The 27,178-nt window shown below is 33.5% G+C and overlaps 2 protein-coding genes across 2 annotated transcripts; both read right to left on the bottom strand.

The window, feature by feature from the left end:
* Positions 1–510: 510 nt before the first annotated feature.
* Positions 511–2,453, bottom strand: LOC138189723 (uncharacterized). Its single transcript, XM_069131853.1, has 2 exons — positions 2,440–2,453; positions 511–2,327 (listed from the first exon to the last, which is right to left on the bottom strand). The coding sequence occupies exons 1-2, from the start codon at positions 2,451–2,453 to the stop codon at positions 1,772–1,774; spliced, it is 570 nt and encodes a 189-aa protein (XP_068987954.1). The 3' UTR covers positions 511–1,771.
* On the bottom strand, positions 2,194–25,426 carry LOC138189629 (proton channel OtopLc). The gene is made up of 9 exons (XM_069131704.1): positions 24,229–25,426; positions 10,059–10,284; positions 9,651–9,765; positions 5,950–6,175; positions 5,172–5,329; positions 3,952–4,168; positions 3,655–3,817; positions 2,668–3,534; positions 2,194–2,327 (listed from the first exon to the last, which is right to left on the bottom strand). Exons 1-8 carry the CDS (start codon positions 25,310–25,312, stop codon positions 2,700–2,702), a joined length of 3,024 nt encoding a protein of 1,007 aa, XP_068987805.1. The 5' UTR covers positions 25,313–25,426; the 3' UTR covers positions 2,194–2,327; positions 2,668–2,699.
* Positions 25,427–27,178: the final 1,752 nt, after the last annotated feature.

Raw genomic sequence — 27,178 nt, 5'->3', positions numbered from 1 at the left:
ATTAGTCTGCCGAACGATTTTACCATTTTGATTTCAAACTTATTTGATTGATTTTAAATTTGCAATGGAGAAGGAATTACTTTATGCCTTTTAATGCTTCTTTCTTAAATAATCCTTAATTTTTAGTTGTTCATTATATGGAAATGCATTCTAGAGTAACGAGTGATACTAGAATTCATTTCTATTAAACGTATACGTGTAGCTTTTTCATTTTTTCAAGTTTAATATTTTATACATTTAAGCTAATTGTCTACTTATGTTATAAAACGTTTGTTCACACATCAACGAAATATGTCAGCGTGTGCTATCACTTAACTCTAGATTTAATTTACATTATTATCTATGTTTAGTATTTTACGTATATAATAGGCATTTTGTTCACTTTGCTCGATAAACAGCTGATGCTTGACTCGATACGGAACGAATACGATTTCATATGATATAATCATAATGTTATTATGATATAATCATAATCATGAAAACCAATGGATTGTTTTTTTTAAGGCTAAATATTATATGCATCAAGTTAATGTGAAACGTAATGCTAGATCTCCGCTAGTCCTTGAAAAGTACAGCAGATCTAAATTGAATGTATGTATTGTATATACCTACGAAGAGAGAGACAAAGGAAGAAAGAAAGGATGATTTTTGGCAAACCAAATATCGCGAAGCAGTATGATATAAAACTAGGCACTCGCAATTACTCTATGTGATTTAGAGTTTTCCTAAGAGCTGAAGTTTTAAACGAACTTGATTAATCTGTTATGCAAGTTCGTTTATATATCGTACATATTAAGAAGTCCATTAATTTTTAAAGGATTTCTTTTAGTTATTAACCAGAAAGATTCTTTTTTCAATTATGATCTGATGAATATTGAACCAACAGTGTGAGTTGAGCAGTCAACAAACAATATACCGCTTCGAATGTGCATTTTTTAAATATAAACTGCTATACGATGTAACGCGAGTTCAATAAATGCATCATACAGTTCTGTGTAAATATCAACAATTCTTATTTACCACAGAAAAATTGACAAATAAATATGTACAAAAATGTTCGGATTAACGATAATCACATATACTTTGTTTTAAAAAGAAAGAGAGCTAAGAAAACAAGAAGAGAGCTACATCGTTGTGTCTTCGTATCTAACGATTTAAAAGAAAGGGTAACGCAATCTCAATGGCTAATAGTAACGCACTATTCGCATGACTTGCACAATAAATAATTTCCTACGCGTAAATTCTTATAAAAGATAATATTGCACGTAAAATGAAAAGGTACTGCACTCTTAGGGATAATTGATTAGAGATAATTAACTCGCTTTGATACACGTACAATTATACTAGGAAGTAATTTTTTTCCAACATCTCCAAGGTCAAATAATTTTCCTCATCATTTTAGCTAGTAACATATATGTATATCAGATACATAAAAAAATATTCTATTTATTGAATAGAAGTTATATTTCTATATTCACAAATCTACCAAATGCAATAATTTTGTAAAGTTGAAGACTAAAAAGTGTATAAGTAAGCTATCTAAACATTTACACTTGTAATGAGGGAAATAAGAATTGTAATCTTGAAGATGCTAAAAGTCCAACTCTCTACAATAAGATAAATAATGCCTCATCGTAACAATCCTTCGAAAAACAAGGATAAAAATAAAAAAAAAAAACGAGACGATCGATCAACTTATACGATATTTTCGATAAAACTCTTGCTCCTTTCGTATCATTCTAACGATCCAGGTTTGCGTCATTTTATCGTGCTAGGTTCTTCTAATTTTGAGCATGTGCAAGTTAGGATGCCATGGCACTTTCCTGAAAGTCGACGTTTTCGTCTCGTCAGGGGATGGAACTTCCTTGTCGGTATCGGCTGTCTCGCCCTCCTCGATTAATCTAAGTCCAGTAATACCCGTATCGTAGCTGAACATTCGACGATGTCGTTTTACATCTTGGTTATCGGCGTTCCAATCTCTTGTACCCGGATCGCTGACCACGCGTCGATGCTTTCTGTGATGATGATGGTGGTGTCGACGATGAGGATGATGATGATGGTGATGACGCATTTGCCTGGACGATCGTATAACGTGGGCCGAACATTGAATATCCACGGCTGGTGACGCGATGCAGAACAAAGAATTCGGATCGAAGTAGAGCCGATTGTCGACGAAAGGAACGAAACTCACTGAATTCGTCATCCACGAATTAGGACAGATTAATTTCTTTGGGCTTCTCTGGATCGTAGAGGACCATTCGTTGTCCTGCTGCAGGTTGATAGTTACCTTTCTGCGGCAATAAGAGCGACGCGATCTCCATTGCAATCTGTGAAAAAAATTATTTACCCCTTTTTATGAGGGAAAAGTTTGTAACGGATACCCTTTGGTGGAAGAAGGATATAAAAGAAGATTAGACTTCAATAAATATGAAATCAAACAATTTCTGTAGCATTTATATAGATACTTTAAGTTATTACGTAATTTTATGCTAAATATACAGGATATTTCAAAATTAAAATCAATATCCAAATACAAACATCGGGTTTTCATCATAAAAAAATTTCTTATATATAAAAATAAATATATTGCAAGATCCAATATAACTAAAATTTTTAGTTTTGAACGTATTTATTTGTAATTAGTTAAAATAATAATTAACAACACACCTAGAGGAACATGGATGTAGCGGTCTGTGTCGTCAGTTGAGCGGATGTTCTCCCCTTGGCATCCTATAGCATTTATTCCACGCTTCCAGTAGCAGTACACAACTATGAAACCGATAAAAAATCAACAGGGGCAACCCAATCCTGGATATAATGCCCCAGGCGAGAACCCCGAAGAATCTCAGCTGCAGTTCTTGCGAGATCCAATTTTGTGTGATCACAGTATCAAAGGCCCACAAAACGGAATTACTGAACAGCAGGAAAGTGATCACTTGCCTGGCTGGTTTCGCTATTATTTGGAAACGAGCTATGCAAGATCTCTTCGATGCTTCGGCGATCAATGTACTTTGAGCGAAACATTGGATTAGTTGCAGAATCGATGCTGTGAGTAGCATGATGTGTCTTCCTTGTGTTTCGTCGCTTTCGTCCTCTAGAAGAGCCAAGGAACAGGCAGAAACAACGATCGTGAAAATGGAGTATAATTGAACTCCGAAAAGAGCCACGTTTGATAATAAATTATCTAAAATGGCTGGTGCCCTTGACACTATGGACATCTGACGAACTTGAACAAGTCCACTGGCTGTCATTAAGGTACTCAATATTAAAATGCTGGTCAGTGTGCCACAAGTTAACCAGGATAAAGTCGACGAAGGAAAATGTTCGTCTTCTCTTACGACCAGAAATATCAGTATAACTACTATGCCAGCTACCATACATAGTATTCCTAGGAATAAACCTTTGCTGGAGCCATCGCAACCGACTTTGGTATGACTCGTCAGATCTTTGCTACCGTGGAACTTCTGCTTGTGTGACAACCGATTTCGACCCACGTTCTGACCCATTACAAAAGTTACTGCAGCAGCAATTAAACTGAAATCAAATTGGAAAGAATATAAAATTCAGATCACTTAAGATGTAGATTTTGTTTAAATATAGATTTTAAGGTATTATGATCTTGAATTATATATGGATCAGCGATATAAAATATACCTAAATTGCACAATAAACGGATATAAAAATGGCATGCTCGATGTCCATAATTGTCCGAGAGTGTTTGTATTCAAACATTCTTGTAATGCAATCACTTGGGAGATTTGTTCGTTCGAGATAGGTTGATATGGTTGGAAAACTTGCTTTTCTATTGGAGAATGATCTGAAAAAGATTAAATAAAAAATCAAAGAAACATATTTTTATATCGTACATTTTATAAATTGATATAATTTTTTACATGCACATTTATAATATTTATTTTCACATTAAAATAATGTTCATTACGTAAAACATACTTATCAGATCTCGAGAATGCCTTGTCAAAGACTCCGGAAATCCTCGAAGATTTAACGGAGAAGCAGAATTGTGGATACCTCGTTGAGCTAAATGAACAAAATATGTCCATTCTTGAGCAGAATCCCAAATCACTAGACGAACCCAGACAGCAATATTCGTGGCAGTTAGATGTATAAATCCAAACCTCGCTGCTAAACCGAATCTCTCCACAAGAACCTATAAATAAAATATAGTCAATTCCATCAGCTTGTTAATCCTACTTTCACTAGTTTATTTTGCACCGTGATAGTAAAAATTCAAAGACTTAAAAACATTTGGGTCAATTACGAACAGCTACGTATCTTGTTAGTAATCGCTGATAATCTTTAGAAATTGATATCTTCAAATATCGTAAAAGAGAACGTTATTGGATTTTCAAGAAGAAAATGAACCTATAAAAAATTTAGTAAAATTGCGTTCCTTTTTTATAATCGAACTTTCCATAGCTTAGTTCTTAAATTAGAGAGTTATAATTTACTTGATTAGTTATTACTGGAATACGTGCATTTGACACATTTGTTACTCTGCTTTTAAAAAACCACCTATATAAAATTATCCTAATTAAAATATCACATATTCATAAATATTATACAAACGAATATCTTATGTCACTAAAGAAATATGATACAAATCAAAGGAGCGATTAACTGCCACACGAATTTTATGTATTTTGTCGTAAAAGTCGCCATATATTGAAATATACAACATCATAACATTTAATTTATGCAAAATATTATATTGTATTTACACACTTTCTCTAACAATGTTATCTAAGTCATATATATAGGATGTGTATGCACATCGTTAAAAGTTGTTTAGTCTACGAAAATTCTAAAAAATTTAGTAACGAAAGTCACCGATGATCATCGTGTTAGCAAGCATCGTATTAAAGAAATATGTAAATCACTGTGGAAAACTTATTTCTAGTGAAAATATTTATCTCAAGTTAATTCATCTAATTAAAAATGGCTTATCAACAATAATTATCATATATGTAGATTGATATATCATTTACGTTTGATACCTTCGAATCAAACAGCAAAATGAAAGTAACGCATATCAGAAGGATGAACAACTAAAACGAAAAATTAGAAGTATCACCTCAATTAATCTGAAGATTTCGCTTTCGATAGCCTCGACCCAATTGATTCTACACAAACATCAATTAAGATCTGCTCACCTGCGAGTTTACGAAGAGAAAGTGCATCTGCAGAAACGTAAATAGCCCATGAAGTACCGGATGTACAAAGACAACGTCGCTCAAGCATTCCGCCCCTTGCATCATGGAATGCATCGCCATCTCTAAACCGTTGAAGACAAGAGTCGCCAAACCGAAAACTGTTCAAACGTGTTCATTTTTCAATGCTATCTTCCCTTAATCTTTTTTCGTATAAAATCAACATTGCCTTATAATATCGAATCACACTCCTGACATGAATTAACTCTTTTGCTATGGTTCCTTTAAAATCGAGAACTTTCAGCGAATAAATACCTTTGTAGATATTAGATTATTAATAAATAGTTTTATGGATATGTAATCTATCGATAGACCGTTTTTATAAACATGGAAAAATAAAGTAAAATACGCATGAACGTTTTATTACTTTAAATAATTAATTGTGACGCAATACGTATAGCTGGAAATAAAAATTATTTTAAGTTATAAGATGTATTTATACGCCTTTAGCATACGATTACTCGATATTTGAGAAACTCATCTGCGAAAAAGTTAAAAACTAAATACACAGAAGACTGACTTTTATACTTTCATCGAAGTTCAATTTTACAACTCTGACTTCTGTACTCCAAATGACAACTGAATACCATTAGTTGCTGAATGCAAAATTCTATCTAATGTTTCAATATAATGTTTCGTACTAAATGTTGCATTAAAGTAGTAAACAGTTGATCGATAAGGCAAAATGTTGATGGGCATTGAAGTGGTCAAAAACACTCACGGAGCGCTCCAACCCGAATGTAGAAACTTGTCGGTGCTGTTCTAGATCGCGAGATGTGAGCACGTTTCAATGATCCAAACCTAGTTAAAGACGCGCCACCAAGTTCCGCATCATCCATACCGGTTGCACCGGTACCGAGACTCCCGCAGCTGTCTATCAATACCCAAATATAGATACTGATGATCACTGCTATACTTCCTACGTACAAGTACATCAGGAATACGCCCTGCAAGTTCAAGTAGTAAAATAAACAAAATTACATTGAAACCTTAGAAAATATACATTTTTACACAATGTACATTCTACACGAATAAATGGAAAAGTTTGGGGAGAGAATGATATAAATTTGGAAAAGAATTTTTCGATATTTGAAGAATTCCCTTTTCTTAAATAATACAGGAATTGATTAATATGAAAGAACTCTGAAAGTAGATTCTATTAATGAGTTAAGAGTTAACAATCTAGAGTAATTATAAATGAGATAACAACAACACGAGTTATCACTTAAAAGACCATAGATCATTAATTGTATCTTAATTAAAACACAATTATATTGGCCCTGAAATCTATTTATATCTTTCTTTTATTAATAAGCTTGAAAAATTATATGTTTAAAAATTCTATGATTTTATAGTATATTTTACACGTTAATTTCTAAAATATTTCAATTGTCGCCGATATCAATGCTCCACTCATGAATACCATTATGATTCATCTTCGTCGCCAATATTTCTTTGACTAAAAGACTTAATTATCGTTATGAACTATGGTATAAGGAAAAGAACAAGAAGGCACATCCAGGAATACGAAAGACAGGTAGGAAGATAGAATACGGTCCTCGATACATCGTAATTCACAGACTGTAAAGCTAAAGAAATACATAACTTCACGAGTTCATCGTGCGCTGAAATACGGTTTGTGTCATAAGCAGCTCGGAAATCGTAACTACAATGTGGTTATCGTATGACGGTTGCCGTAATAACACAGTGTTTCAAGTCAAACTGATTCATAATTTAGTCAAGAGAGCATAATACAATTGGCGAAATTAATTACGAATGCCGTTTGAAATGAACAGAAATGACAAAAATGGTGACAGTAATTCATGTTTCTGTTCTCGATAGATTCATGATGCTTCCTTACGAATCGCGATAGTGCATTTTATTTATCGATATGACTATATCCATGATCATATAATAATCCTTGAGATACTATATATTCATGATTTTTGAATATGAATATACGTATAAAAGTATATGCAGGATGTTCCAGTCTTTTCCGGCTATACGTTATCGGTATATTCTATAAGTCAAGATAAGAAAGAAATATGATAGAAATAGAATATGATATAAATATGATATATGATATATGATATGCTAACGGAGGTATTATTAATGAGTTGTAACAAAAAAAAATCAATATTCGAAATGAGTAACGAACGTACGTTACTACGGTACTAGATATGAATAGATCAAATTAGACATAACACTTCTACGACTTCGACCTCAAAGAGTAATAAACGACAAGTTCAAAAAACAATAAATTTTATTTGTTGCCGCAGCCAATCTTGTGTTGACGGGAATAGTGAACATTTTGAAATGGAGTTGTAATTGGAATTGTAGAAATATTTTTTATACGTTTATATGACATTTTTTTCTTGTCTTAACCCATAGAATATACTAACAATGTATGGTCGGAAAAAACAGGGACATGCTGTAGTGTTTAATTCTATGATTATTACTTTCCTATTTTTATTACATCTTTACTTTAATTACTGCAAGAGTAATGAATTTAACATACAATAGCTATAATTCTCTTAAATTCTGTCTCATTTGAATTGTTTTACAGTATATCTATAACTATGTCGAATTAAAACTAAAAATTAAATCTATCTTTAAATGTATTTCACACGACGTAATCCATAATTATACGAATCACAAAATTATAGAAGAAAAATTATTATTACGTATTTTAATATGAAGAATAAACCTCGTTACTTTGTACAGAAAAACAAATTACAAGTATGGGATATCGTTTATTAGTAGAAGTATGTATATAGTAACATTTTTCATATGAAGATATTTACTTTCAAATAAATTTAAATGTAAAGGCAAGACAATTTTGTTACATATACATGTACCTATCTGATAGTACTAAATAATCAAGGGATCAAACGTTAGCTTAATATGAGAACGTGGGAAATTATTTGCAATCACGCTGAGGAAGTGGGACTAAGCCGCAAACCACTCAGAGGTCATAGAATCACATGGAATACAGGATACATTGTCATGGATCACCCTCATGTTGTGAGAACAAGCAAATCGAAGGGTCATATCACAGATCATCTCGAGGTCGTAAGATCCGCCTTTGTACACGATTATACAAGTCCATAGTCTACAACTCTGTAGATTAATTTCAGCAGCATTATGAAAACAAGCTGAGTAAATGGTACATTCATCATCATTCTGGGATTGTGAAACTATTTTTGGGTGAAAGCATATATAACACAGACCATTTTGATGTTGTAGAACCATTGAAGAAATTGGTCTTGGCAAAATTTGAAATTGCAACCGTACTACTTTGATAAAAATTTAATACAAAATAAAATTTCGATATTTATCTTTCCATCTTCGATGGAATCAAAGGACCATGTCACAAATCATCCTGATATCCTAGGACCATGGAACTTATCAAAATTTGAAATCGAAACCCTGTTACTTTAATAGAGATTTAACGCGATATGAAATGTCACTATGTATTCTTCCATTTCCTCTATAAATATTAATTCACACATGTGCAACTGCAAAACCATTCTATTATTTAAACCTCTAACGATTCAAATGAAAAATCACATGGGTATGTGTTTCACAGCTGTAAAGACGCAGTAATTGACTTAACTATCGTAAAACCTATAAACGTTTGCGTTTATAGCGTATTAAGAAAGAAACGTGATCTAGGATGAACAGTTCACCGGAATTATCCCATATTTAGCGTTATCGTACCGTTATCTAACCTGGAAATTTCAAAAAATCTTACACGGAACGATCGTAAAATCCACAAAGCACAGAAGAAAGTTCACTAAGTTTTATGTCTAACGACGTTATGGGAACGAACGTATACGCGGAAGAGCTCAGGTAAAAACTAGAGACTCTACATTCTGGATGCGACAGCAACACTAAAATGATAACCCAATGACGCACATGTTTCTCGGTAGCTAAATGAAATACTACCGAACGTGGTATGTTTATTTCACATGTTCACTTCGCAATTTGTCCCTTGCTATAATATTCGTATTTTATGGCTCGAATGCCTTCAACATCTGTTACTCTTTGACGTTTAGGATAAGTGCTAAATTTTCCAATTTTTATGATCGTAAGTTATCTGCATTAATAGTGATGCGTTTAGATAAATGAGTAGTCTAGATTAATAAACAGATCTTATTTAATATTGCCCGGTCGTCGAATTTTTATGTTTCAATTCTGCTCACATTTCAACAAAAGATTTCACGAAAAGATCTTTAATATTCGAAGAAAGATTTCGCATAAAATTGGAACAATATATACGAACAGAGATTCTCTCATACTTTCTTTAAACTCGAAATTTTGTAACACTAAGAAACACAATTAGATCGAGAGTGATCCAAAAAATGGAACAGGGTTCAAATCTAACGAATCCGTTTGAAATTAAAAAATCTCTCTGCATACCTGCAAACTGAGCAAAGGAACAGGAGTGTCCATGACCTCAGCCAAGCACAGAGCGATCATCAGCACCACGACAAGCTGGCCGTAAACGTTCGAGAGAATGATCCATAGTTGAGAACTGTAACAATCACCATAAAAATCGAACCGTCGACCGCGAGATCTTCACCTCATCATTTTTCACCATAAACATGAACTCCATTCATCGTGAGTTCATCATAGCCAATACTTATCTCTGCCTTCTGATAAATTACTGTTACCTATCTCGTATAATGCGCGGAACGTATCGTAATTTATAAAATTACAGTGTTTACCCAGTGAAATCGAAGACAACCATTACTTATTCCCTTTTTACATCGTTCGAAAATTAAATGTGTATAGATCCAATAAGCTGTTTGAGAAGAGAGGTCTTACAAGGGTTCAGAATGATCCAGTAGATCGCTCGTAGATCGTGTCCTAGAAAGGATCCTGGAGACCAGAGACCTGGATGGAGCGGCCCTTGTTGCTTCTGCAGTGTTTGTCTCGGCCTCGGTGTTCCTTTCACCCCTATTGGGGGCTCCTCCAGGTGCACCCTCCACGGTGCCACCCGTCGTGCTTCCTGTCTCGTTCAGGCTGTCCTTGTCGTGTTGTTCATTGCTGGCTGAAATTGTTAAAGAAAATCAATGAATGATCAAGGATCTTTAACGTATCGAGTGCGGGTGACTCCACAGTGATGTCATGTCATGGCTTGGGTGCTCTCGGAGACAGGTAACGTTACGTTGTCGCGTTAAGAAAAAATTTCACGCTGAGCGGCCACGTAACTTTGACTCCGCGACGCGTTAAACGACGTGTTAAACAGTATAATTTAGTTTAATTTTTATATTATTATAGATAATAGTTTAAATAGTAGTATATAATTTTTCAAGCATTCTTTTTAAATCGTTTAACAGGTAACTGTCAATAGTAATTGAGAATTCTGATGTTAAGAAACTCTCTGTTACATTTTGATATGCTGTTATATATTTATATTCGTTCAATATATTTCAATTATCTGCATACAAGAAAATTATTTTTCTTTTTGTTTTTTCTGCAGATACACTAAAATAAGATTTTTTAAATAATTTCATAATTTTTTCTGAAATATTCGATTTATTTTCAGAAATTTCTTTAGTATCGTATTGTTCATTTTCGTTCAGAGACGCAGGAACTAAGGATCGAAGAACACTAAAAAATGTACTTATTTGCATACAAAGCACTAGATACATAATTAGCAGAAGCTTGTACAATAATATATAAATATATAAAACGTATATATGTATAAGACATATAAATAATGTATATATAAGACAGTAACATATATCCAGGTGGGAAAGTGTAAATAAGAGAAACTGAAAGAAGAATGGCCACGAAACTTGGGGAGCATGAAAAATGCATCAGATTAGGCTACATACCATCAAATTACTACAGATTCGAAGAGTTGTTGATCTCAAATCTTTTTCAAGTCACATAAACAGACTGGAACATGGCCTTTTCACTTTCTTCATTATACAACTTTACTAATTAAGAAGACTGATGAAATTGTAGATCAATGAACCATAATATGCATACAGATGCTTGCATAAATTTTATATAATACGTATAAAGATTCTGATAATAAGCTAAATGGCTGCCAAAATTTTGGGAACTCTCTTTCATAAAAACATACTTTACATAATTAGCATTAAACTTGTCATTTTTAAAAGAATTCTCTACCTGGTGATTTTCTGTTGTGTAATCTTTTTCTGAAGTTTTCTATATCTTTTTTTTCGTTTTTATTACAAAATTTAGATTGTCATAACCATTTAGCTTCGACAATCAAGGTTAGCATCATATTGTTATTAACATTAAGCTTATTAGAGTTTTTTATTAAAGTTCATTATCGTTAAAGCTTTAAGATATTAAACTTATAGATTATTAAAAAAATGAAGATAATAGTATCAATTAATTAATATTAATATCAGTTAATGAATATTAAAATAGTAAAGTAAATAGTAAAACTTGCGTATTCAAAAGAAAAATCATTAAAATGTTATTTGTTACATCTAAACTCAGGTATTTAACTAAATATTCAACTACTTAATTTGTTTGAAAATTCGTGATTTCATTCTGCTCTTCTTTAACGTATCGCTTACTACTTTGCCCTATTTACTCATCATTTCAAAATTTATCCTGAAACCGAAATAAATTTACTTTTACAATGCTTAAAAAGGACTCTTGAGTTTAATTTACATAAAGCTACCTCTTTTTAAAATTTCATTAGCTTTAACAGTTGTATGTATAACACAGTAGCAAGGAATTATCATCATGATACACATATTTAAGATAAAGTGGATTTTCGAAACTGTTGCCCAAATTCCATTTGGAGACTCGTTAACTGAGTCTACTCTCCGTGGCCTTTTGGGTCAGTAGAGTAATACGAGCAACTTTCGCTAGAGGAATTCGTACATCCAACTGTTCCTTCGGTAATTTCGACTCGACTGATTTAAAAACGTTCTAAACGCGACGAAACGGATCCGAGAGTTAGAAAAGTCGATCGCTTTAACGAACAAGGTAAATAAAAAATTACTAATGTATTGTAAGCTAGAAACAATTATGACAGGCCAAAAGTGTAATGATATTCGTCATAACAGATAATATTGGAAATTAAATGATATTGATGATAAATCGAAATCTAAAGATATATCAAGGATTAGGAATGTAATTGTGACAAATCAATAGTATGTTATAACATTATACCTCATGATATTAGGTTGAAAAATTTGTAGCATTTCTGACAATTAATATCAAGTTTCATTATATGTATATTTAGCTCAGATGAAAGAAGATTGTTTTTATCTTAGAAGCTTACAAACACGACCAAATTTTTTCTAAAAAGTGATCATAAATCTACATAGATGAATATAAGTAAGCACTACATAGTAAAAATTTACCACTAAATATTCCTAAAATCGTAGAATTCATTAAATTGTCCAACAGACGATATAAGAAGCTAAATCCATAAAAATATATTAGCCGTGAATTTTTCTCAAATACCATCACCACTAAAATAATCTAATAGAATATGTCATAATAGTTGGAATTAAAAATCACAGCACTATTTCACGATTGAAACGCAAGTGACCATGAAGCGTTGATAAATTAAAGGAATTCATTTCTTTGAAAGCCGCATCGTAAATTCGTTAATTGATGCAACTACAATGCAAATAATTGTTTTCCTTTACATTTCTTATTCTTACTCTGATATCGATGTACATATATAGACGTTCTCGAGATTTGTTAAATCACTGGCAATTAACTGGACCCGCGCTACCGTATAATTGAGTCGTTTAAGGCAAAAGTGATGTAAGCCAGTTTTTCGCGTACTTCGTTTAACACCACATCTTGAAAGCGTAAACTTAATTCTAGTTTATGCAGAAGTGATGTAAGTATATCTTCATTGGTTTCCCGATGAATAGCAAATTAAGTGAGAGTCGCCCACTCGATCCCTTACAGGATTTTTAATTTATCTTCACTATCAAGTAATCGACTTTTTTGACTTACAATTAATTCCAAGGAAAACTGACCGTCTTTCTCTATACACATAAACCTGCTCGAGTACAAGAGAACGTCACTTCATTACGATCATAGAAATACATAGTTGAAATACTAATCTCACCTCCATTCACATTAACCTAACGTCAAACGATATTCAAACGATATTCCAGATAGATCATCTGGATTCTTATTGTTCCCCGACAGAGATTGAAATCGGTAAAGTAAAGAACGATCGTCGGTGGTTGTAAGGATTGTTCATAATGATCTGTAATAAATGGACAGTCATGAATACCGACTCGTTTCAAAATGTTCGATAAGCATATTCGCCGAAGAATATTCCGTTACTTCGTGATATAAATTATTATTACTTTTTCAAGCTGTAGGCGGTCTTCGTAAACAAATCAATAGTGCTATTGGTAGACTTCTACAGAGATGAATTCATGATTATGCAACGTCAGAACCTGAAGGTGAAGAGTCAACATTCGACAATTATTTTACGAAGATCATGAACAGTAACTCTGTATTCACATATCCATAGTACCGTTAATATTATTTTGCGGTACCATATACACTGGTCATGAGAATAAATAAAAATAGAGTATATGTTTAAATGATTGAGAAATACAACTTTGTCAATATAGCCTGTAATATAATTACTTGAAACAGATTCAGATCTGCGACTGGATAGTCTTGACCTCATTAATCCATTGGTATACTGATTTTTTCGCTTTAAACATTCCTATGTATATCTACTATTTTCTCTAAATCAAGATTATTATTTATTCTTATTAATAATAGATAAAAAATATTAAATGTTTGAGTTACTAAGAATTGAATTAAGAATGTAGACAAAACTACAATGTCTTAGACCGCCTGATAAATTGCTATATTTGTTAATGCGTTAAAGAATTACCAGAGAAAATAAATAACAAAAGGTTGCAATCTCTTAAAGATAACTGAAATAAAAATTGGTAGAAAATGCAGTACCCTACTATAATATCCTATACAGGATTAAAGAAAATGAGGCGCAGTGAGAACTTGATAGCAGTGACACGATGATGAATGGGCCAAGAAGAATAATACGAATTGGAAAGAAACACACAAGATCATTTGAAGTTTAAAATTAAAAATAAAAATTGTACTATATTATGAACGTAACTTTTATTCAAACGAAAGAAATGTAACATTTTTTATCGTAAATTGTGGATGCTATTGAATTATGAAAAAACTTGTTCTCTTTAATTTATAGATAAATAATAATTCATTATAGATAATTGATACCTTTGAATTATGGAAAAATAACACTTGGTGTGCTTGATTTATTGCTACATAATATGTACAGTAATGTATAAATGAAGAAACTTACAAAATATGTTAAGATATTCGAAAAAGCGTATCATTGGATTAGCGCGATTCTAAGTCGTAAAATATATATATAGAATCAATCATCAAAATACGCGGATATAATTTCAACGGTGAATTAGATTCGATGGAAATACTAAGAAAAGTTGGTATGAAATCATTGGCCTATTTAATCAAATGGGTAACAGAGCTCGGTGAAAATTATTTATCATAAAATACGCCCGTGTGTTTTCACACAAATTGTTATATATAACTAGCAATTAAAAAGTTCTAAGATATAGATATAGATAGTCATAGATCTTAAACGTTATGGCACAATAAATTTGCGGGAAGTAAATCCCACAGAATGTTGTATGGAATTAAATTTCTTTAAAAAGAATATTTACATCAAAATGGTGAGGTATAAAAAATATGAACAGAAACTGTTTCTTTAAAGAAAAAAAAGAAAGAAAAGTTAGCATTATAGAAAAAATAATGTTTATGTTGAAATATATCAGACTTTAATATTTTGTAGGAATTAAGTTAACTGTTATGCGAGAATAAGCAGATATGAGTATCTTTTTCAAACTGAGTATAAAATAACTAATCAATACCTAAAAATATATATTAAAATACTAAGAATTATTAGTAGAATAGTTATAGTAAATAAAGTAAGAATTTATAGTTAAATATAGAATATATTATATAATGCGTTTTATCGTTTTTGATCCGTTTATATGGCTTGGAAGGAATCGTCGGTATTATGAAGTGAAATGTGAAATTTTGTGACCCAGCTGGGTAGAAAAATTAGGTCGATACCGCGTAAATTTGAGACCTTACGGTTTATCTTGAAACACGGTCTGTCATTACGCTGTCGGAGAGTTGCAAAAAAGGTAGAAACTCGTCTGTCAGCTGGCAGAAAGATTCGAGAAATTCATTTTCTTTCTAACACCATGCTTGCAAAAAAATAGATTCTCCAAAGTTTTATTTCTATGTCATAAATCATGAAATCAATTGGCGCCTGTTATTAGCATTTTTGACAGCTTTTACAGAAAATGACTAACGATTCATTCAAATCATTTTCATTTCAATACGAATGATATTATAGAATAATTTTAAATAAAACAATAAATAATTCAATAAGTATACTGTTAAAAACACATAAACTACGTGTATTAAAATACATATACGCTTAAACAGAGCAAAGATATTAAATCATCCAATTACTAAGAATAATACATTTAACAAATAAATCTCAACTAACAATTCATTCGCTATTGTTAATATGAATGTTTCAGAAAAACAAAAACAACAAAAATGAAGAAAGATCGTTAAGCATAAACTCACAATCACATCATCAACATATGGCATACTACGTCATCAACTAATAACAATAAACTATCAATTCGACATTTATTATTATAATTCACCATATGCACGAGTCCAAGAGAAATCTATATAAAAAACAAAGAACCCGTTACTTACACCAACTGTTCGCGACGTTAATTAACATACAAAAATTTACCTCGCGGGGCTTTCTTAAAAGAAAACAATCGTCATCACAGGCACGCTTGAATCATCGTCCATGATAAACGTTGACGTGCGTTCCTATAGCAGAAGACAGGCAGCGTGCACCACGATATGCAACTGAACAAGAGAGATGTGCTCCAGAGACTACCACCAAACAGAATGGCTTGTAACCCAGAAACATGCCAGGAACATATCGACTGGTCTGGGACACAACACGGTGGTGGTAACCAAGATGATGATGAGAACTATGATGATAATGAAGATGACCGCCAGGATGATGATGCCGTTTCTCGTAGCCTCGTTTTCAATACTTCGACAAGACTATACGATCAACGTGTGCCGCTTAGCTTCTGTTACTTTGATATTTTCGCAATGATGGTGGCGGATACCGTAGGATATTTGAAATTTCCCGTGGAATTGGACAACGACCTGACCTAGATGCATCTTCACAAAATTGAATTCACAATCGGATCATATTATTTCTTTGTTTCGGCGAATAAGACGATATTATTATTCGTTATTCCCTTATTTCTCTATTTATTTATTTATTATTCCTTTTCGTAGGGTTTCTTGTATAATGAATAATTCTGATATTATTATACGAGATGTCAAGAAGGATTGGAAACTTCAAGAGTAAAAATCTTCAGTCAGATGGATTTTTCTGCGATTAATTTAGCATTCATAAAGAAAGATTCAGTTCTTATGCTATTAATTTATCTATCCTTGTTTTGATAAAAAGAAGAATGATCTTTCTGATTGAGTATTTTGGAACAATACTACGGCACATATGCGATAAAGAAATGTTTTATGATGTTTATTAATGAGATAATAACAAAGATTATAAAGGTCTGTTTGATTCAAAGATTGTAAGGTCTGAAAATATGCTCGATATAATTAACTTGCAATATCATTGTGTAAGGACTACAGATGTTTATGCATTTATTTAAAAATGCACAAAATGCCTATAATGTGCAAAAATATATAAAACCAAAAAAATAACATATTCATTAGACCACCTAGATTTCATTTCTTAATTAATTATACACTTATAAATGTATGAATTTGCATAATCATCCGGAATCAATTTTTCGTGTTAATCCACAACTTTCTAAAGATATCACTTCTAATACACAAAATTTTCCTCTTCTGACATCCTTTTCTAACGATTGATTTATCCACCGCTACAATAATTTGCATTCACTTCCGTGTTTATAAAGGAATTCCCTGTTAATATTCCACGCATCGAACATTCAATTAAAAGATCGCGTTTCGCGAGTCCTCTGTAATTTACAGAAATACCGTCCAGCACGTATGATGGCCAACCAAGCGGATCGAAACACGTTTGATATCATGACGATCAAGATGCGCGGAAGGAGCGATTAAAAGATCGTGTTGCAGGACATTCGGCGGTTTTGACACGCCAACGCGCACGAGTGAACCGAAGGCGACTTCTAGAGATTAATACGATCACGAGCATGCGATCCTGTTATGATCCGATTAATCGTTCGCCTCTTACGGCGTGGCTCACGTGAAATCTTGACTTATTACACCATAATGCACAGTTCATGACACAAGAACGCTAAGAGTCGAAAGTATTCGCCGCAGCCACCTGTTGTATGAATTATCGGTTCCATTCGTGACTCGAGGTCATCCACCTCTATGTACATACATATCTCGATTTCTTAACTTGGCTAATGCATGCTTAACAGATCTCATTAGAGGTATGAGTATGATAGATGTAGGAAATTGATAGGATGGAATTTTATATATATAAAACTACTATATTATATACTACTATTATACTACTATACTACTACTATAATACTAATATATTACTTTTTATATATATATATATATATATATATATATAAGTAACTTTAATAATAGAGCAATTTGTAAAAATCGAACGATCGATCGCAAATAAAAGATTCATTTATTCAGTTTCAAGCATTATTGCGTTAAGGCGTGGAAGAGCGGATCTTTAATAGTCTTTAATAGTCTTTAGAAAGTGTAAAATGATGTTTGGATTTTGTAAAGATTAAATGATAATATTTACAGCGGTAGTAAGGTGTAGCTGATCTTCAATGTATTCTTTGACCTTGATCAGGCTCTTGTTGAATCAATCATTCTGTTTAGAGAAAGCTGAATGAACAAATTCGTACAACCGAAAAGTGAGCGTTTTGGCAAAAGTTTAAATTGAAGTGGAAAAGTCTATAATTTAATTCATTAAAAAAGTATTTAATTGAAAAGTATGACAAAACACGTGTTCATTCAATGAAAGTTTTAGTCTGTTCACTGTTATATTATATATTGTAGACTAAGAATGTAAAGTCGTCATTAAAGTAAAAAAGGTTATTTACGTCGATGAAGATGAACTTAACAAAACGTCTAGGTTGACTTTCCATCAATTTAAAACGCACTTTTACTTCATGACAATGAGTCACTCATCGCAAATACCTTCGTGAAAAATAAAGAACCTGTTTTCTGTACCTTTCACTTGGTCACTTGAAAGTTCAAACCGAACTACCGATAGTATCTAAAATTTCTCTTTTCTCGATTCATCTCGCATAAAAAGTGACTTTGTGAATCGACTTCGAATAGAAATAAACTTATATGTTTATGGAAGTAAACAAGAATACTACCTCTAAGAATTTGCATTTTATAAATCCAAAATTTTAATGCCAGATAAATTGCTATTATACCTGCCAACTATAAGTGCCATATTGCCAAATATTAAACGATAATTTTCAATATAGATCTCTAACATCGATTTATCATGAAGAATCAGAATAAAATCTGAAGAATCTGAATTTCTCCTTTGGTATATGACATATATCTTCGAAGGTGTCAGGAAACTATGAAAGAGAATTTTCCACGGTATACACCAGCCTCATAAAATATCGTTCCAATCTCCTCAACTGATTGTATCTTCGCGGATTACGTGTTCCCTGAAAGGATGCCGATGATAACGCTTCTACTTTTCCTCTTTTTATACTTCAGCCATGCGAGACTAATCGTCTCGTTTTACGGCGCATAGAACTGAACGGCTCCGTGATCACCAAAAAAAACGACGACTACTACCCAATTTGATATTCCTCTAATTAAGATGCATTGCTTGTCAAGAGAGAAACAAAAATGGAAAAGAAACGAAAAAAATGTGGGAAGATGCAAAAGTATGTGAATAGTTGTTAACACTACAAGTAACACTAGGAAGATCATTCCACTTCTTTCGACTAATCATCGAATCGATAAAAGTTGTTATATTTCACAAAATTTTTACACTTGAAAGAAATACGTTTTTTTATGTTTTATATAAAATAATAACGTATTGTCTTTAACAAATTTTCGAAATATAGGACGGTTCTTTTCTACTCTTAAGATAAACATGAAAAAAGTTCTGGTAAATAAACGTAAAAATTTCACTTTGAACAAAAATATGAATGTTCCTTTCTGTTTTATACAGCAATTGATTTTTAGACAGGAGAGAAGCAATACTTAAAAAGGATATAAAAAAAAGAAATTCTGATATTTCTAGCGTTAAAATTCGATACCAAAGCGTGATAAATAATCGTGAAGATATAATAGCCTCGATAAAGAGGGAAAGAACCAGTTCCGACGTGTGACACGTGAAATTATGTTCGAAATTCATTTTCAGCGCTCAACTGGTTTCTTTGGAAAACGATCGTTCGCCACGTCGTCGTGCATCCGTTCGCAGGATAAAAATTCATGAAAGTTTGAATGAACGAGGCAACGACACACACGTTAAATCGATTTGGCCGCTCTTCACGATGCAACGAATCTGCTTTCACGCGACTTGCATCGATCGTGTGTATAAAGGACAATTTGTCGTTGATCAGGAAACGAGCGTTTCAATGCGATTTCGAAGCGAAAAATTGCGCTACTCCATGGAAAAGGACATTTTCCACGGATACCTTTCACCTCGTTTTACTCTTTGCTTTCACGATGTACGCATCCTTTGTGCGTGCTTCTGCAACGTATTCTCTTGATCGTAAACTTTGCTTGAACGAACGTATTCCTACTAAATATTGTGGTAATTTTATATTTCAAAATCGTTGGATTTCAAAAATTGTTGGATCGAATATTAAATTTGGAAAGTTGCTGAATGTGAATTAAAAAGCGAAAAATATAATATAATGTATTATAATGTATAAAATATGAAATAAATATATATCTAATAAAATATGATATAATGTATTAAGATTTTCTTATACTCGAATGAATGACTCCAACTAATCTTATTGGAATTATTGGAGTTATTCAAATATCAAAATACTGTAGTTAGAAGAATCGTAATTTATTGAATTAAAGTTTGAGGTATCTATAACATTATATCGGTCTGAAGACATCCAATTACATTTACTAATGAATAAGATCTGTGGCAGCTGAAAGGATTTGAAATGGGCACAAGACAAAAATTATGCGACATATAGAATATATGTATTTATGAGGACATTAGAGAAAGTTCGGAGGGAATTTTGGACGGCATTCACAGCGCGTGGAGTGTCAAATGTCATCCGCTTAATTACGTCCTAAACGACAATTAACGGCTAGAAAACACATATGTTACTTGTATAACACCTAATGCACACAATTAATTTTTCTACTTCCTTAACAACTTGTTCACAAAACTTTATCTGTGTTCATCGCGAAGGCTATGTGACATTTAACGCAAACGAAAACGGTATGTGGTATTAGATTAAAAGGCACGTTAACAACATTAACAGAAAAATCTTGAACATTCTTAAACCTTAATTCCTTCTCCTTCTGTTGAAAAGTTTAGAGTACGAGAAAATTTAAAGAAGCTTAAAGATGTTTAACGAAGGTTGAAATAAAAATGAATTCATTAAAACGGGACATAATCTCGTACTTCTAAACAATATCTTCTATTGAAATGGAGCTATCAACAGTTTTATTTCCAGAAAAAATAAAAGAATTTAATTGAATAATGAGCAAATTGCAACAATGCATGAACATGAGCTGATTTATATTCAGAATTTTCTTTTATTATCTCGTAACCAACATGCAATGAAAAATTATGCACTGAATAATTCATTAATATCCATACTCGCTTATGATCTAAACGAGATTTCCACGAATCTAATTTCGTAGATTTCGACATTAAATTTGACTTCAGCAATGCTAAAAATCACAACATCTAAGAAATATTTTTATCAAACGAATTAATCGTATAATAATAATATTCTCATGAGAAACTAAGTATCAAGTACAAAAAATTTCAGAGAACAACAACATAAATAATACCGAACTCACTCAACTAAAAAATTTATTTTCAGCAAAAGAATTACAACCGTTCAACAATACCCACATGAAACATCAAGCAAAACGGTACAAGAATTAAAATTCTCATACTTCGACTAACAGGAAAACGAAATATCACTAACAGCACAATACAGACGGCTGGAGTGAAGGATTTATCACCATTCTTTCCCATAAACGTCTCTAAAAAATGTTTTTCATCCGTAAGAAAATATTTCTGCAAAGTCTACAGACTCTCGTGTGCAAATGCAATTACACTGTTCTGGCACTCGAAAGCAATAGGGGACTATGATGCGCGAGCAAAAGTGGATAACTGTACTGAGGAAGCCGGTTACAGTAGATGGCAAAATAAAGATACAAATCCCTCGAGATGCGTCGTCTAACAACGGTAACGTGGTAATGTGTAACAGCGACAAAGCTGTCAGAAGGCCAATAATCACGGCGCCACATGTTGGATAAATCGATGTAAGTTTCGTGATTAATGATCTGGCTGATACATACCACTGTGGAAACGAAGTGGAACGAGAAAGTAAAGGGTCATCGAAGACAAAATGCTTCTTTGGATCACGCGTCAATGTTTCGTACAAAGGACACGTTGCTCTCCACTTTCTTTTCCATGAAACGAAACGCGCGAAGATCGTTCAACTTTGCGCCATTAACGACCGACGACATTCGTTCGTCATGCGAGATTATTCACGAGCCACAATTCACAAATCCTTGAATTTAGATTTTGTAAATTACAAATTTCTATTCATTCTTCCTTTTTAGAATTTTAGAAAGATTATTATATTTAATTATTTCTTTATTATTTATTAAATATTTATCTGATATTTTTCTCACCGAGAAGACCTTATTATTTCGACTTTGAGTGAATTATAGTTTATGTTACATGTTATATTACTGTAATCAGTATTAATTAGAAGAAAAAGATTAATCTCTCATTGAGCGTTAACTTTGAATGAATCGAGAAACGCTCGAGATTTTCTAAAATCATTCGTTCTACGCGTATCACTGTTATTCTCCCTCGAATATAAATAAAAGAAAGTCAATACGACATCGCATGGCTGGAGAAGTTGGGAGAAAATATTACCTGATAATTTAATATATTTATGTTAAAAGGTACTAAATCAACTTATTTTCTCGTTAAAACGATGTCTGTTGTCTTATCTCGGAAAACTATCATCTGTGGATCTCAATAAAGAAAGTTGGTACTGGAAGAAAACAACCGAAATTCATTTCGATAGTTCTCTTTCATTATAACATTTTTTTTTTTATCAATCCTTTCATCCTTTGAATGTAGCTGTCATTTATATTTACGCTACCCATCATATAATTTAATTTCATCATTAATTTCTACGTATAAAAAATTCACTAAACGCCATGATCAAAGATCCATGATACTTATCATACACGTCTACACCATAAAGGGGAGGAAAATAAGACAGATAAGGTGCAAAAACAGCGAAAGTTGAAACCGTCTATTCATTACCGCAGACAGCGATAAAAAGTACTGGAACTATGAGATCCATGAGAGCCATTCGACGTATTCTCAAATAGAATCCTCGTCATGGTGAAAACTCGATTACTGTGTTCCACGGGGGAAGATTGAAACACGACATACGTGCGACTTTAATCCTTAACCAGCGGTATGAAAATACCGCATAACAGGCAGGATGGGGTTAATAGGCTCTATGGCAGGCTTATTTGAAGAGTTTTTGCAGCCACTGAAAAGTTAAAGACCGGCATGTACCGTGAGTCATCACCGACATGCCATAATGCAGGTGTATTGTACACGTTAATTATCCATCAGTTAACAACGTTATAATATGTTTCATGGTACAAACGGTACTCTTTAGCAACGAAGATAGTTGGTTGACTAAAATGGAAACTCTTCTGTAGATCATAGTTCATCCACGCTACAGCAATTTTATTACATTTGGTAAATTCAAAGTCACAGAGTTGTAAAGCCAAGATTTTGCGAATTTCAATTTAATTTCTATTTCGATTTTTAGAAGTGTCATCTTTATAGCTTCATAATCGATTTAATTATAATTTTATTTTCTGAAGGAAAATAGCAGTAAGGAAAGATATCGATCGAAATAAACACAAATTATATCAATTCATATACGATAAATTCTTTATACTGATCCACGTACAAAATAATATTTTATTAGATTTATTTTGATCAGTTTCAACATCCAGATTCATAACACTGTTGCTGCAGAATAAATAAAAAATTTCCAAAAATGAAATTCACCTATCGCAGAAAACAACTGCAGCTCTTTAAAAAGGAAAGTAGGTTATTCCATTCGATCTATAGAAAATTAATCAATTGGAGAATTAAATGCTATTCACACTTCCAGCCTAGATTTCATCGAACACCTTGCCAGCTAGTTCCAATAACCGTTAACCATCGATCGAATTAGATATTAGTATCGAAAACAGTCCGACAAACAGAATATTGGTTAATGAATGCATCGCTAATAAAGAAAACCTCGCACGTATCAAGTGGACGAGACGCGTATACGCACGATTCACGTCGGATCTACCGCTAACTATTTCTTTTGGTCGCCGACCCGATACCGTACAGTGTACAACGACTAACGAACAGCTTGCATACAAATTCATCGCGTCTTGACAAACGAAACTATGTCGCGTGCAAAGTGTTATACCGTTGTACTTGAACAACCATCGTGTCGGATGATCTCACCGCAGTTGCATCTTTCACTCAACCGGATCACCGGAGATCGAAGAGATCACCGACTGAGAAGAGATTACCACCGATTTCCCTCTACTAGACCGAAAGTATCGTCGAATAAACGGCTGTATTAGCAGAACAGAACATGAAGAATCGGTCTCTCACCCTTTTTATCCATTGCCGAAGACGTGGAAACTGTTGAAGCTTCTTCAGGCACATCCACTGCTCGTTCCTCTTTGCCAGAAACGATTCCACCGATATTTCCCTTAAAATCCTCCTCCTTCGATATCAACGCCTCGTCGTTCTTACTATAATCAATAGTAGTTTGATCGTCAACTTTCTTCCATTCCGATAAATCCTTGTTGTCCGCCTCTGTAGCAAATCCCTCGAGACCAGCTATGTTCCGAATATCAGGCACCAGGGTCTCCTCGTCGTCCTCTCTTATCCGCCATTTAGCTCTTTGATGGTGTTCAGTGGTCCCGTTGTTCTCGCGAGCCGCGATTTCACTCACAGAATCCACCACCTCCTCGACCAGCTCCTCCTCCTGAAGCATGTACTCTCTTCTCTCATTCGGATTCTGGTAAACACGGTAAGGTCCTACCAAACCGACGATTCCTCTGGGCACCGCCACGGTTCTCTTCCAATCCGCATGCAGCTGATCAAACTCTCCCAAGTGGTTCGTGTACATTTCACCGAGACTGAAGAGACGTCGCGGTTCCGGTAGCTGTCGAGACGCGACCTGTAACCACCGGCGAAGTTCCTCTTGCCGTGAACAAACCTCCAGCTGTGCTTGCCTTTCCTCCGACGATTGTTCTTTGATCGGCTGCAGTTTCCTTTCGAAACAACACGTTTCGTTTAACTGGACTTTTTTTGGTTTTTTCACCACGCTATACAGGGGATCCTCATCTTCTTCGAGTATCGTCGAGTCTTGAAACGTTAATTTACTGTCTGTCGGTAGCCAAACGTATGGAAGCCCCCTTTGCTCCACTCGAGATACTTCGCAACCGCTTTTTCTTGGTTTTTCACTTTTCACGGCGCTTATCACGACCACTTTATTTTTTACGTTAGATGGTAAGTTGTTGGCAGAATCGTTGCTGTCGAGAACACTGTATATAGGCTCGCGAGTTGCAGTCTGAATCCACTTCGGTCTGTTCTTTGATTTAGTCGAGCACCTAAACTGCTGCGGATCAGCTGTTGGTGTCTTTCGTTCTGCGTTTGCAACGGGAATGTCAGTTAGTTCGGCCACCATGGTCAGGTGTTTCGATTACGATCTAGGTGATCAGGCTCGCCGGATGTCACGCTTAAATCGTGACAAACATATTCGAAGGCTATTCACCGGTCTTCCAGATCAAAATGACTTTGGGTGCGACCTGAACGTGTCAGCATTTACAGGACACCCACGATTAACGTGAATTTAGCACGAACTTATTGACATACAAAGTGCTTCTGATTTAAAACTTGAATGATTGATCTACGAGTAATTGCAATTTTTGGATCAATACACAGTAGCTCACAATAATATTCGAACACTTACAGAAATCTTTTATATATAAATTGTATATATTATTTTAATGAGATACTTTACCGATATTGGTAAAATTTAGTACCGATAACTCATTGTTTAAATCCTTTCCTGATCTCTAAGAAATACATATATACTTACACTAAATGTCTTGTAATTCCTACGTACAATTTCAAACCTGTTTCCAATATAGTTATAATAATCGAATCTCATTACAGTGTTAGTGAAATTTCAAAATGTTTCGTATAATACATATAATATATTCATAAAAGGTTTTTATAAGTGTTCGAATACCTTCGTGGACTACTGTAAATATAATCTTTCAAAATTTTGATAACTTTGATCGTTGCACTAAAATTTAAATCACCAACTAAAGAGACCCGTAATTGTAAAACATATGTTTCTTCGATGAAGCGAATTCCAGGTTCTTCTTTAGCAATTTCTTGCCAACTCCTTAAACGATTCTATCGATGAAATCGAGGCGCTGGAGACACTAACAGACACTTTTATATTTTTCTCGTATTTCTAAGCATTTTTGAAAGCTCCGTCTTCGACGAGTGCACCCGATCAAACACAAAAGGTAAATGTCGTTTCTTGGCTTTAGTTTTACCAGAAACAATGTCCCGTGGTCGTGGAGGTGGCTGGAGGTCGATCGTATGGATCTGGCTCTTGTTCGTGACCAGAATGACGAAAAAGGTTTCACATCCTTCATGGGAGCGATAGCTTTTACCTTTTCCATCATCTGGGTTAGGTGATTTTCCAGAAAACGTGTTTCGTTGACGTAACATCTCATTAATCAAGCTCGTCGTGGTTACGGGCCATTATCTGGATAAAATCGCTGCTTATATCGGCGAGAATAATCGTTACTTTAATAAAATGTTCAGCAACGATGACGTTCAAGATATCTATTTTATTCGTTCGTTAGATGTAATAAAAGAGAAGAATAATGGAAATTTGAGATGATATGATGATACGAAGAGTGATTCTCAATCTTAATGTAGATCAGAGATTCGCAAATTTGTTATAAATACATATCCCCAGATCATCAGAACTGATTTGAGATAAAATCTATATCTTTACTGAGTAGATAGTAAGTAAAAAGTTATAAAAGTTAATTTGCTGCGAATTTCTATCTATAACACGTCTGTTATATTTTACTTCGTGGCAAACAATAAAATTATAACTTAGTTAATCATAAAATTAAAGGAATGATACTTTTAAGAGTTGAAATACGTGATCAAATTCTCAAAGTTACGAATTACAACATTACAATTTTCAACTACCATATCTTTCCAAATTATTCAATCTTTTTCCAGAGCACCCTGTATATTCTTACAAATCTATCACCTCATCATTTGTTTTTCTTTCTATGTATTCTACTTTTACACACCAACAGCCACATAGGCATTTCATTCAAGGCAATTCTCACAAGTGGATATCAAATAATATATTACCATCCTAATTACAATCAAACCTAAAAATTAGTAAGTGCGATTATGTTTCCAGTATTAAAATATCTGCAATTACGATGACATATACAATGTGTCGTTTTCCTATGGAGAAGCAACTGTTATCATCGGAAAATTGCAGACA

This window comes from Bombus flavifrons, chromosome 2 (genome assembly GCF_040668555.2).
Source record: "Bombus flavifrons isolate JBK064 chromosome 2, iyBomFlav1_principal, whole genome shotgun sequence".
In the NCBI taxonomy this organism is placed as follows: Eukaryota; Metazoa; Arthropoda; class Insecta; order Hymenoptera; family Apidae; genus Bombus; species Bombus flavifrons.
This window is presented reverse-complemented; position numbering and strand designations above follow the sequence as displayed.

Coding starts and splice junctions, on each gene's coding strand:
- LOC138189629 (XM_069131704.1), bottom strand. CDS start 25,312: ATGGTGGCCGAACTAACTGACATTCCCGTTGCAAACGCAGAACGAAAG. Junction 10,285..24,228: donor TTCGGCAATGGATAAAAAGG/GTGAGAGACCGA, acceptor TAACAATTTCAG/CCAGCAATGAACAACACGAC. Junction 3,535..3,654: donor CCGTTTATTGTGCAATTTAG/GTATATTTTATA, acceptor ATTTGATTTCAG/TTTAATTGCTGCTGCAGTAA.